The sequence below is a fragment of the Leucoraja erinacea genome, chromosome 6 (genome assembly GCF_028641065.1).
Source record: "Leucoraja erinacea ecotype New England chromosome 6, Leri_hhj_1, whole genome shotgun sequence".
NCBI classification, from domain to species: Eukaryota; Metazoa; Chordata; class Chondrichthyes; order Rajiformes; family Rajidae; genus Leucoraja; species Leucoraja erinaceus.
Window position 1 is genome coordinate 21,474,955 of NC_073382.1, and position 14,586 is coordinate 21,489,540.

Sequence of the window (14,586 nt, forward strand, 5' to 3'; positions counted from 1 at the left end):
CTGTGGAATCTTTTGTTCCTGAGAACCTTCATCTCCAAGGACCTTAAATGGGGGGGCCACCATCGACTCCACAGCCAACCAGGCATAACAGAGTATGTACTTCCTGCGGCAGCTGAGGAAGCACAATCTGCCACAGGCAATGATGGTCCAATTCTATACGGCCATCGTAGAGTCTGTCCTCACCTTCTCCATCATGGTCTGGTTTGGCTCAGCCACCAAGCACAACACCTGGCGGCTGCAGTGAATTGTCCGATCAGCTGAGAAGGTTTTTGGCTGCAACCTTTCCTCCGTTGTCAAACTGTACACTGCAAGGGCCAGGAAGTTGACACAGCCAGACATAAAAACAGCTTTTTTCCCCCACAAGTAGTAGCTCTACTCAATAACCAAAAATCTGTAGCCTCCTTTTGCTCTGGTATTTTATTTAATTCACATGTTTAACCAATGTTTAGTTATTAATGTTTAATGTGTCATTCTTAACTGTCACTATGTCATGTTGTCACTTATGGGCAGAGCACCAAGGCAAATTCCTTGTATGTGAATAATTGGCCAATAAACTTATTCATTCATTCATCTGCGGAGGGAATGGATAGATAACATTTCAGGTAGGGACCCATAGACTCAAGATATTCTTGTACACGAATAGCAAAGTACAAGGTATTGTACAATGATTCATGTACATGAATTCTTGTACATTAATTACAAAACCTTAACACCCAGGTACAATTAAGACAATAAATATTGGTCTCGGTAGCAAAGGGATTGATTTAGAGAAGTTTTGTTGAAATGAAGCAGGTGTTAGTGAGGCCACGTGAAGTACTGGGCACAGTTTTCTAGCCCCCAAAAGAAAAAGTGCTGGAGTAACTCAGCAAGTCAGGCAGCATCTCCGGAGCACATGGATAAGTAACGTTTCAGGTCAGGATCCTTCTTCAGACAGAGATGCCTCCAGAGATGCTACCTGACCAACTGAATTATTCCAGCACTTTGAGAACCAGCGTCATCAGTTCCTAGTCCATTTTCATGTTCTCCAGAGGTCCTGCCTGGCCCACCGAGTTACTCCTGCACTGTGTCATTTTGTGTAACCCAACATCTCCAGTTCCTTGTTTCTACAGATTTTGTCCCTTTTTATTGACAAAGGGAAATAGTAGCATTAGAAGCAGACCAGTGCAATTCACCAGGCTTGTGATGAAACATTTGTCCAAATAACATAGATGAGGCAGATTGTGTGTGTATTCTTTGGAGTTCAGAAGAATGAGAACTAACTTATTAAGACATACCAGGTATTGTGGTGTATAAACTGAAGTGCATAGGAATTTCTTCTCACAACGTTAGTGATTCATTGGAATTTTTTACCTCAAGAAATTGTGATTGCTAGTTCATTGGAAGTGAACCAATTACGCCACCATCTTTTAGATGTGGAAGTAATGTGGAGCACCCATAGGAAACTCTCGCAGTGACAGACAATGCATGAACAACACTGAACGTATCTCTGGAGCTGAGAGGCGTCTGCAAATACTGCTGTCCCATCAGAATGTAAATATGTTGAATGGGCAGGATCAAGTGACATTGCCACCTATTCCTGTCCTTCCATGAAAATGTATTAATTAACAAGCCATCACAGTTTTACATGATGCATCCTGTTGTCAATAAAATGCAGGATACCTTAACCAACAACTATCTTAGGAAAGCAGCTGCTCTATACCTACTTCCATCTGACACCATCAACTTGTTTGTTATTTATAATCCTCTGCCTTTCACCTCCCTTCCCTTATATCCTCGCTCCCTCTTCCCTCCTTATCTCCAGATTTCTTCCAATTCAGATGAAAACCGAGTGATTTCAAGAACCCGAGGACATTGGATTAAGGTTACAACTTTTTTGTTTTACCTAATTGTTGGGTATATGGAACAAACTGCAGAGGAGGTAGTTGAGCCATGTGCTGACACAAAGTTTAATAAACATTTGGACAGATACATGGATAGGATGCGTTTAAAAGTCTATATGCGGCAAATGCAGGCTGGTATCCACACTGTGTTACTCTATGATTTGAAATGTTAACTCTGGTTCTCCCATCACAATTGCTTCCCAACCTGCTGACCTTCTAGAATATTCATTTTTATCCCAGAGTTTGCTTTTAAATCAATCCAATCCTGCCCAGATCTGGTCTACTGAGAGTCATAGAGTGATACAGTGTGGAATCAGGCCCTTCGGCCCAACTTACCCGTACAGGCCAACATGTCCCTGCCACACTAGTCCCACCTGCCAGCATTTGATCTATATCCCTCCAAACCTGTCCTATCCATGTACCTGTCTAACTGCTTCTTAAGTATGGGGATTGTCCCCGACTCAACTACCTCCTCTGGCAGCTTGTTCCATACATCCACCACCCTTTGTGTGATAAAGTTACCCCTCAGATTCCTATTCATTTTTTTCCCTTTCACCTTAAACCTATGTCCTCGGACCTCGATTCACCTACTCTGGGCAAAAGATTGCACATCTATTCCTCTCATGATCTCATACTCATCTCTAAGATCACCCCTCATCCTCCTGCACTCAAAGGAATAGAGTCCCAGCCTACTCAACCTCTGCCTATAAATCAGACCCTCTAGTCCTGGCAACATCCTCGTACATCTACACTTACTGTTTGACTGGTCTTTCCTTTCATAGTTTTTGTTTCATGCCATAAATTGGCTTTGACTGTAGTGTAGCTGCTGAAATGGAGTTGAATGCAAGTGATTTCATGTCAATAAGTAGGAGCTAAAGGAGAAACTGTCCTGGTGGCAACTTTATTACTAAATTGCAATCATGCTGGAGTGTGATAACAACCAATCAAATAGCAACCAAAAAAAATCTATTTGTGCAGCGACAAATTGCAGGACTTCTATTTGGCAACAAAAGTAAGCTACGTATCATTCTTATTTTTCATGTTGGCTCGCCAATTCTCTGTAGGGTGCATATCAAAATGCAAATCGCAAAGGGTGTCTTCTGAAATTACGCAAATAGGGCAGCATAATGGCACAGACATTAGAGCTGCTGATAATGCATCCGCAGTGAGCCAGGTTTGATCCCGGCATTGAATGTTCTCTTTGAGATTCTGTATGCTCTGCCTGTGGCCACAAAGGTTTCATGTACTCTGGTTTCCTCCCCCATCTCAATAACATGCTGTTGGGTACTTGGCTCTTGTAAATTACTTGCTTGAGTAGGTAAAATACAAGAGATTCAAATGAAAGTTGGTGGGAATGAGAGACAGCAAGTTATAGGGTTAACAGATATTAATAGCTTTGCTGTGCTGGGAGCCAACATGATCCAATGGCCACCTTTGTTGGAGTAAGACAAGAAAGCCTAATAGGGAGAAAAGATTTATAATTCTGTTTTCTGAATAGGATCTGCCTAAATGTTGCACACTGCTTCGATAAAGTGCTGAACAGGAGATTGATTTATTTTTTTAAGTGTCAACCACGTAATTTTTTAATTTGTTCTGTTATTCCCCAATCACCAAATGCATCTTTTCCATCTGATTGCACTGTGAATGGTGTTTCAAATATATCTATTGGAATGAAAAAGCTCAAACAAAAATCTGTGGGCTGTCTGCCAAGAGAATCAAATCTACTCCCCGATTCCCTCATACAAGATTTTAATCTGCCTGCAATTCCAATGAAACTTGGTAATGCCTCACTAGCCCATGCTTCTGGATCTTTTTACTTTCCAAAACAAAAAGTTGACACTCCCATTTATCTTTTTTTTTTAAATTGGAGAAATTATAGAAAGTCGAACTGGCTAGAGGCCATTCATTATGGCTGTGCCTGCGCTCACAAGGAAAACAAGGATGAACACTTTCCCCAGAGCCTTGGCGTTAAGTATTAATACATTTAGTATTTATACATTTTACTTTGAAGTGGTAATATTAAATTGGCTTTGGTGAGAACATTCTGTACAAAAGAGAAGCAGAAGTAGGCAATTTGACCCCATCAACTTGTTTTCCAATCACCAATTCTGTTTTAAATGCTTAATGTCGCTAATCCTATTCATTCTTATTATCGCCCCCCCCCCCCCCAAAAAAAAAAAAAAAAAACAAATTTAAGTTTTCCTGTACTTAGTAATTGTACCTCCACTGCCCTGTTGAGTAGAGAATTCTAAACATTCAAAACCTCTTGGATGATGTGTCATCTAACCACTGTCCTAAATAATTGACCTCTTATTTTGAGACCAGGTCCACATCTGTACACAATATTCCTGATGTGATCTCATCAGGGGACTGTATAATTGAAGTAACACCTCTTTACCCATCACATCAAATTTGGTTATAATTATTATCCTATATACCTAGATACAGTGAAAAATATTTGTTTTGCAAACAAACTAAGCAAATTATACCATGTATGAATATAATCAAATTATAAACAAATACAGTAGAAAGTGTAAAAGGAGAAGGAAAGAGTGTGGGACAGTTACAGTTACAGAAAAGCTGCAGTTTTTTTTAATGCATGGCTGCAATGAAGTAGATTAGGAGATCAAGACAGTAACATTCTTACATCCTGCAACTTAACTGACCCACTAATGTAATAACACTGATAAATTTATAAATAAATGAATGAACTTAATACTAGGTAACTATAATAGTGCAGAAAGTCTGTTATGCAAACAAAACACACTCCATCACAGATCAAAATTGCTGAGATAATGGTTTGTGTTGTGTGATGTTCCAGAGACTGATGGTTTCTGGGGGAAAGCTGCTCTTCAACCTGTTGGTCTCTGTTTGCAGGCTCATGAATCCTTCCTCCTAGTGGAAATAGCAACTTGCAAGAGTGGGCAGGGTGGTATGTTTTTGTTTGATGATGTTGACTGCTTTTTTTTGCAACAGTGCCTCCTGTAGATCCCTTTGATGGTGGGGAGATCAATATAAGTGATGGACCAGGCCATGTCCACCATTCTCTGTAGTCTCTGTTGTTTCCGTACATTTGACTTGTCAATCCAGGCCATGAAATCCAGGATAATAAACCTTAGCTTGGATTATTTTTTTTGGTCACTCTGTACCCACTGGATAGTTGGGTAATTTAAATTATTGGCATGTGTACCGAGGTACAAAGAAAAACTTTAAGTCAAAGGCTACCAACTATTAGTTAACCAATTGCCAATTGGTTAAGACAAGCTCCATGCTGAAGGATAACACATATATCAAGTCCAAAGGAAGAAAATGAAAAGATACCATCAATTGTGCTCTGGATCTTGACTAAGACCATTGCTCAATCATAATTTGCTAAGAGAACATAAAAGAAAAGCAGTGTATGCATACAAAACACAAAAAATACAAAACACCCAGTCATTTTTACCAGCTAGAAATTATCATTTGTTCTAATTAGCTAACACATGGATATGTTTCACTACATGACAGTCTGGTCTCCGACATTTATGTCTACATCCCTGGTGCTGACATGTATCTCAAAATAGATTCATTAATTCAAATCCTGGTGTCATATCTGACCCCAAAATGAAATGTTATCTTAATAGTATATATTATTATATATTAACAATTTAGACAAGGGAATTAAATGTGACATTTCCAAGTTTGCGGATGGCACAAAGCTGGGTGGCAGTGTGAGCTGTGATGAGGATGCTATGAGGCTGCAGGATGACTTGGATATGTTGGATGAATGGGCAGATGCATGACAAATGCAGTATAATGTGGATAAATGTGAGGTTTTCCACTTTGGTGGCAAGAACAGGAAGGCAGATTATTATCTTAATTGTGTCAGATTAGGAGAAGGGCAGGTGCAACGAGACATGGGTGCCCTTATACATCTTTCATTGAAGTAAGCATGCATGTACAGCAGGCAGTGAAGAAAGCTAATAGCATGTTGGCCTTCATTGCGATAGGATTTGCGTTTAGGAGCCCCGGTGAGACCGCATCTAGAGTATAGTGTGCAATTTTGGTCTCCTAATTTGGGGAAGGATATTATTGCTATTGATGGAATGCAATGTAGGTTCACCAGGTTAATTCCCAGGATGGCGGGACTGACATGGCTGGCTCGAAGGGCCGAATGGCCTACTCCTGCACCTATTGTCTATTGACATATGATGAAAGAGTGGGTCATAGAAACATAGAAAATAAGTGCAGGAGTAGTCCATTTGGCTCTTTGAGGCATTCAATTTGGCTGATCATCCAATAACAGTACCCCATTCCCGCTTTTTCCCCCTTATCCCTTGATTCCCTGAACACTAAGAGCTAAATCTAACACTCTTGAAAACATCCGGTCGACTGGGCTGGTATTCAATGGAATTTAGAAGGATGAGAGGGTTTCTTATAGAAACATATACTGTAAAATTCTTAAAAGATTGGATAGGCTAGATGCAGGAAAAATGTTCCCAATGTTGAGGGAGTCCAGAACCAGGGGTCACAGTTTAAGAATAAGGGGTAGGCCATTTTGGACTGAGATGAGGGAAATAAAAATCACCCTGAGAGTTGTGAATCTGTGGAATTCTCTGCCATAGAAAGCAGTGGAGGCCAATGCATTAGATATTTTCAAGAGAGAGTTAGATTTAGCTCTCAGGGCTAAAAGAATCAAGGGATATGGGGAAAAAGCAGGAATGGGGTACTGATTTTATATGATCAGCCATGATCATATTGAATGGCGGTGCTGGATCGAAGAGCCAAATGGCCTTCTCCTGCACCTATTCTTCTATGTTTCTATGTTTCAATGACATACTGACAACCCACGTAGACAGGATGGCGAAGAAGGTGTTTGTATTGCTTTCCTTAATCGTTGTGAGCATTGAGGTCAGGGTCTGGGGCATTATGTTGCAATTACATAAATCATTGGTGAGACCATGCTTGAATTAATGTGCACAGCTTGGTTGCCCAGCTCAGGAAGAATGTCATTAATCTGGAGTGGGTGCAGAAAAAAATCATGAGGATTTTACTGAGATTGATGGGTTCGAGTTATAAAGAGGTTGAAGAGGCTGGGACATTTTTTCCACCCATCAGTAGGTGGTTGAGGGGTCACCTTAGAGGTATATAAAATAATGAGGGTGTAAATAGAATGGAAGGTCACAGTGTTTCTCCAAGGGTAGTGGAGTCTAAAATTAAAGGACATATATTTAAGGTGGGGGGAGGGAGATTTAAAAGAGACCCGAGGGCCATTTTTTTTCTGGAGGTTGGTGTGTATATGGAACAAAATGCTAGAGGAAGATCCAGAGATCGGTACATATAATGTTTAAAATTTTTGACAAATATCAAATATCAAAATATTTAGAGAGATATGGGAATAAATGCAGACAGACAGAATGAGTTCATCTAGACATTTTGGTTGGCATGAACACGTTGGGCTTAAGGACCCATTTCCTTGCTGTATTACTGTCTCTAAAAGCACATATTTCTGCCTCCATTACATCACATTACGCAACCATACTCATGCCTCAAATGCAATCCTTATTGTAATTTGATTCCATCTGCCCTGTTCCATACCCTTGAAACAAAGCTATTGAAAGTGATGTTGTTCATCTCAAAATAAGTATTGCTAAAGAAAACAAAGAACTTAAACTTAACATTGTTTCCCATTATCCCCTGTTCTCCGATTTAAATTGGCTCCTAATTAAACCAAATCTCTCATACAATTCACAACCTTGTTTCAGGCTATATATATACTGTAACTTCACAAATTAATATCTCAGCAATCCTTTTCAGATATTTTACCTCTAATTCTAGTCTTTTAATTATCTCCAAATGTAATACCTGCATCAAACACTAAGACCCCAAGGTCTGGTTTCAAAGCAGAATCACCTTGATCCTTAAAGCTTAGCTTTGCATTGTATTCCTTATGTTATCAAATTCCATTTGATAGTGCCCCTCTAAAACACCAAGGTATTTTTCTCTATTAAACATTTCCATTTTAATTCACCAGTTTTCTTTGGATGACTTCCCTCGTTGTTGAATAGAATAGCTAAGATGTGTATTTTTACAGGGCAAGACAATAAATGCAAGGGATAGAAGAACACCGTTCATGCAGAAAGAGCACAATGGAGGAATGAGAGGAAGCTACTTTGAAGCAGATACACAAGCATGGAACAATGACATCACCGTGCCACACATTTTTTGTTCCATAAGCCATGACTTCAAGAGAAAATGAAAACAATTCAAAGAAGTAGAATTCAGAAAATCAGAAGTAACTACACAGTCATATCCAGAACCTAATAGGATCTGTTGTCCATTGAGACTCAATCTATTGAGACTCCTGCCAACTGAGTTTCATTAATATTACCCCATTCAAGTATTACTTGAGGCAACATCAAATTGTGTTCATTATAAAAGGTTGAAATTAATGAAAATTATATTAAAACTTTGCCCACATCACTTATATTACAGAAGGTGAAATCATTCTTCTGTCAGCTTGAGGACCAAAACTCAACAGCACCTAATTTTATTATTTACTCCATTTATACATCCATTCAAGGATAATCAAGTGCTTTTGTTAATAAAACAAGTCAGTTTATGTCTGTGTAAGGTATATTAACAAATGACCACCTTTGGCTTCCTGAGCTTTTTTCTCGGTTATTTTAAATATAGGTTTCAGAAAGGAATACAATTTGTTGTCATTAATTATTTAAAGTCAAGCCCACATTTTCAATTTCAATGTAAAAATTACACTTGCTGTGTAAATATTTAGCAACGCAATAGATTTTTAATTGCAAAAAAAGGGTGGAATATTTAGTACCTTGAAACTAAGTGTGAAGAGTAACTACATAGTTTCTTAACTGAAGAGCCAAATCTTCCTTTGATCACTTCTGAGCATGACAGGATTCCTTTTAATAACATGCCACATAAATGGAACCTGAAGACCAAAGATAAGACGTAGAAGGCGAAGAAGTGTCTCGACCCAAAATGTCCCATCCCTTCTTTCCAGAAATGCTGCTTGTCCCGCTGAGTTACTCCAGCTTTTTGTGTCTATCTTCGAACAAAGATAAGACAACTGGATTAAATTAAAAAAGCTGAAAATGCTGTCTGACCTGCTGAGTTTTTCAAGCCTGTTTTTTAATAGCATACTTGTTTTTAATAGCATACAACTAGTGCTGTGTGTATTGTAAATCAAGGGGGGGCTGCGACCATCGGCTTATTATTTACTGTTAAACAATATTGATTTTAATGAACCCCAACAACCTTGCAATTATGTTACATTGGCTGCTCTTTCATCAATGGCTTCATATTCATCTGTGATTATACGTTGCACGTGAAGTTGTACTAAACAGTACAGACTGGAAGGTTTTATGATTACTCTTTTTGCTCTGATAGATGGACAAGTAGTTGCAACATTATGGCTGGAATCATCTAATGATCTGGATAGAAACAGATAACCAAACCAAGTTCTTATTCTGCACCTTTACATACTGTGTTCTCCAGGCTCAGCCCTTCGCACCATCAAAAGTATCTAGATGAGGTGTTGACTCAGAAACAAGGCATCTATCATTGTCCCCACCATTCTTCTTCCTGCTATCATTGGGCAGAAGTTTCAGAAGCTTGAAGTCACACAGGAACCGCAACTTTCCTACAACGGTCATTTTCTTGAACTGACCTGCAAATCCCTAATTCTATGCAGGCAATGAAACACTACAGACCACCCCTTGCACTACCATGGACATTTGTTATAATTATATTTTGTACTAATGTATTGTATTTTGGATTGTCTTTTCCATGTGAATTGTGTGTGATTTATGTGTGATGTGTGTATTTCATGTGTAGTTTGTGGGTAATTTGTGTGTAATTTATATGAAATTCATTTTGGGATTGAGCATCTGTACCTGTGATTTTCTAGACCCTGATATTTCACGGTTCTGTACTCATCGATCACTTTGTGTTGTGCCTGTACCTCACCATTCCTGTGCATATGATTAACTTGAGGATATTAGATAGGGTCAAAATAAGACATGATTGAGGACTAAGGAAATTAATTGCCTATCCAGGTGCCCCCCATCTAGTTTCAGGGGTAAACACTAGACTCGGGTGTTATGGGAGACCACACTGACTGAACAAGCATACTGTGCAGGACACAAAAGTAGCCAGTGGAAGCAGGGAGATTATTCCTCAGCGTTGCACCCAAGAGGCTCCCTCATTAATCAATTTAATTTCACTTCAGACATCTGCACAAGAGATCAACATGTACATTCTTCTACCGATGCCGTATTAAAACTGGTCGCTGGATATGCCAGCGAATGCACAGAACGGCGAGCCTTCCATTTCTTCTGCTCCGGAATGGCTGTGAGCAGTGGCACCTCATGGGACGTGCACAGCAGGAAGAGTTATATATCTCACCCTCTGAGCCGAGAGTCATTTTTACTGAATTAACAAACTCAAATCAAAACTAGTATTTCTGTCGTTTAGTTCTTGTGAACAGTGCACAGTTGACACTGGATTTAATTCTGACAGAAGTATTGAGGGAACTTACTTTCTGGCTAACATTCAAAGTGTGGTGCGCTTATGTTGATCCAAATGTTATGTATTTTATGTCTGAAGAAGGGTCCCGACTCGAAATGTCACTCTCCCTGCTCCCCAGATATGCTGAATTACTCCAGCACTTTGTGTCTTTTTTGGACAGTAGTATCTGCAGTTCCTTGTTTTTCTATACATTTTATTACTGGTTTCAAATGTTGCCTCTGGGTCTGGATGCAAGAGTTGCCATGGGACAATTGGCATGGCCGAAGAGCCGTATAAGTGTTTACAGGTTAATTTGTGTTGTGACTTCCTCTGTCACGGATAGACACTCGGTATGTTCCCTTGTACTTTTTAATCTGATGAGGACCGGTGGCTTTTTAAAGTTAAATCAAGTTGTGAGCTGGAGTTTTTTTTACCTGTGCAAGCATCCGTCCTCGGCTCCCTTGCAGCAGTCCGTAGTGGTCAGTTCCTCCTTCACCTCTTCCAGAGATGGCTTGCTCTCCCTGGTGAACTCAAGGGTGGGAACCTCTTCCAGCGTCTCTAAGTAGAAGACGGCGCGCTGCTGTGCCTGCCTTTCCACGGTAGCGGCCCGGCAGGGTGCCGGCACCAGAATGCCATTGCTTTTCTTCCAGAAGCTCGACCTGTCCTGGCTGTGGTTCTTCAGCCGACCCTGTTGACTGTTGCCCCAGTTCTCGTAGCCTTCCTGCGGCTGCAGGTAGCCACCGCCACCGCCGGCCGGGCTGGGCGACGGGTGGCTGAACAACTTCCAGCGGAGACGCAGCATGTGCTTCACGTCGAACTCTTTTCTCCCCGAGCTCGACATGTTTACCCGGGTGTCTCGACTCTCGCAACTTTAAGGAAGATCCCGGAGAAAGAGAAGTGCGGTCACTCAGCAAAGCGTCCGGCTCCACACACAGTGCGCGTCCTGCCTTCACCGAGAGCTCAGGCAGAAGCCTCTCTCTCTCTCCCCCCCGCCCTCCCACACACGAACTATCGAAGCCACACTCCGAGCAAATCACGAGGTTTCCTTGCTTGCAACAAATCACTTTAACTACCTGCCCCACCGTTGTACAACGAGAGGATTTCCACCCTGCGAACATGCAGCGAGATGAACAGGGTCACCTATATCACCTTCAGAGTCTCGCCAATGTGGGTCCCTGACAGGTGCTGAAGACAGTATATTACACGGGACCAGCCTTTTATTTCCTATCTCCCCCTTCCCTCCACTCTGTAGCGGGAATATGTTCTGAAGCCTCCCAACGAGTCCAGTGGGTTTCGAGTCCCCTCGTGTTGCATAGGCTTTTACAGGGTTGCTTTACCACATCAAGATGCTCCGAGAATCTCGGTGCATCAAACAAGTAATCCAACAGCGATCGGGTTTCTTAGATTATTTAATGGCTGCAAAATGGCATGGACTACGCAGCAAGCAATTAAAACGCGCCACTGAGTTTAGTGAGTCCACCCCGCGTTGTGGGTCCACCCCGTCTTTCTTGATAATGACTTCGGTCACCGTTATAAGCAAAGCCCTTCGCTCTTTTTGAGGACGGCTGTGGGTTTCTCAACGCCTTGCCGCTGCACAGCGCACACACACACGCAGTTACACTGCAAGCTCTACACCTCGAAACAGTGGGGAGATTCATTACAGGGCAATCAAATGGCTTAATAGCCAAGGGAGGGGTGGGTGGATGTTAGAATATCACCGGCTAGCCTCCTTTGCGGCAAAGGTCATTTACTCTTCAAATGAACAGCTCGTCTATTTTTCTATTCCCAAACCGTAACGAGACATCAATATCTTCAGGGAGCAAAGAAAAAGCCGGTGCAAGTGAAAGAAAGCGAAGAATAAGTTCACAGATTCACTGAGCTATATGACAGGTTTGAGACAGCGTGGGGGGATTAACATAACTCCCGGAGGATGAGAAGGTTAGTCCCATTCAAAGGGACTTAAATCACATCTCACGAAGACTTGCTGCTGAGATAATCAACCTATTTATCAGTCCGCATTTATTCTGTGTGAAGGCACAGACCAACTTATTTCCAGAATCAGCAAGCAATGTCATTTTACAATGGCTTCTGCACACTTGCAATTACTTCTGAGACGTCTGCTATTTTTTTTCCTATTCAATGTTATTAGAATAAATTGTTCTCGTGAACGGAGACACGATTCCAGATGTTGGAAACTTGAGGGAAAAAATCTACTGCTGGAGGAACACAGCAGGTCGCGCAGCATCTGTGGAGGGAAATTGACAGATAACTTTTAGGAAGAAGGGTCCCGACCCGAAACGTCAACTATTTTCCTCCACAGATGCTGCCTGGCACGCTGTTCCTGCAACAGTTTCCCCCCTCCTATTTTCCGAGGATGTTTCATTCTTTATTAACTAATTTGACCTTGAATTGACCTTATGTAAGAATGCTGTTCATCGATTACAGCTCAGCATTCAACACCATTATTCCATCAAAACTGATCACCAAACTCGGTAACCTGGGCATCGACCCCTCCCTCTGCAACTGGATACTGGACTTTCTAACCAACAGACCCCAGTCTGTGAGGTTAGACAAGCACACCTCTTCAACCCTCACCCTGAACACCGGCATTCCTCAGGGCTGTGTGCTGAGCCCCCTCCTCTACTCCCTCTTCACCTACGACTGCACACCTGTACATGGTACTAACACCATCATCAAGTATGCAGATGATACAACGGTGATTGGCCTCATCAGCAACAACGATGAGCTGGCCTACAGGGAGGAGGTCCAGCACTTAGCAGCATGGTGCGCTGACAACAACCTGGCCCTTAACTCCAAGAAGACCAAGGAGCTCATTGTAGACTTCAGGAAGTCCAGAGGCGGTACGCACACCCCCATCCACATTAACGGGACGGACGGAGGTGGAACGTGTTTCTAGCTTCAGGTTCCTGGGAGTCAACATCTCCGATGACCTCTCTTGGACCCACAATACCTCTACTCTGATCAAGAAGGCTCATCAGCGTCTCTTCTTCCTGAGGAGACTGAAGAAGGTCCATCTGTCTCCTCAGATCCTGGTGAACTTCTACCGCTGCACCATCGAGAGCATCCTTACCAACTGCATCACAGTATGGTATGGCAACTGCTCTGTCTCCGACCGGAAGGCATTGCAGAGGGTGGTGAAAATTGCCCAACGCATCACCGGTTCCACGCTCCCCTCCATTGAGTCTGTCCAAAGCAGCGCTGTCTGCGGAGGGCGCTCAGCATCGCCAAGGACTGCTCTCACCCCAACCATGGACTGTTTACCCTCCTACCATCCGGGAGGCGCTACAGGTCTCTCCGTTGCTGAACCAGCAGGTCGAGGAACAGCTTCTTTCCGGCGGCTGTCACTCTACTCAAACGTACCCGTACCTCGGTGACTGCCAATCACCCCCCCCCCCCCCCCCCCCCCCCCCCCCGGACACTTATTATTATTTATTCAAATCGTTTGCTATGTCGCTCTTCAAGGGAGATGCTTAATGCATTTCGTTGTCTCTGTACTGTACACTGACAATGACAATTAAAATGAATCTGAATCTGAATCTGAATCTGAATCAATTCTGAATGGAGGCAATTTATTCTCTCTTTCGCCCGTATTAACGCGAGATTTTTAAAGAGAAAGCCATTGCACATGTCGCTTCCATTTGGCTTTAATTGGAATACTTCAGGATGACTAGAAATTCATGATTGCTTGCATTTTGTGTTCGTCTTATAGGCTGTGGGCCGAGGAGCTTTATTCCAGTTTTTCGTGACCCAAGTCACAGAACTACATGAAATTTTCACATATTGTGTAAAACAATTATATAAATCACCCCCTGAAACTCGTCATGAACAAGACTTGCACATTTTTATTAAATTAGAGAAAAACCCGACAAATCTCTGGTATTTTTAGTCCAATCAAAGCACGTTTAACATTGAGTTGTATGCCAGTTGGCCAATCACGCGCTTTGTTTCAGGTTAGCACACAGCATTGCTGAGAGGGCTTCACTGATGCCTGTTTTACTGGAGATTCCGATGAAGGTTCTTTGTCGTGGAAACTTGCAGCAGGGTAATTGAATTTAGTGAGAAAAGCATTAAGAAGTCTGAAAAATGTGCAGCTAAGTGGATAGAAGTGGAAGAAAATCTTGAAAGCAAAGACCCTGCTGAGATGCTGCAGTCAAACTTTGCGAATCAA

At 41.9% G+C, this 14,586-nt stretch overlaps 1 protein-coding gene across 1 annotated transcript in view; it reads right to left on the reverse strand.

Annotated features, from left to right (window-relative positions):
• The window catches only part of LOC129697949 (kelch-like protein 1), a 357,960-nt gene extending 345,213 nt beyond the window's left edge, over positions 1-12,747 (reverse strand). Inside the window, exon 1 of the mRNA XM_055636695.1 lies at positions 10,832-12,747. Within this exon, the coding sequence (XP_055492670.1) occupies positions 10,832-11,238 (407 nt within the window). The 5' untranslated portion in view covers positions 11,239-12,747. The remainder of the gene's footprint in view (positions 1-10,831) is intronic.
• Positions 12,748-14,586: the final 1,839 nt, after the last annotated feature.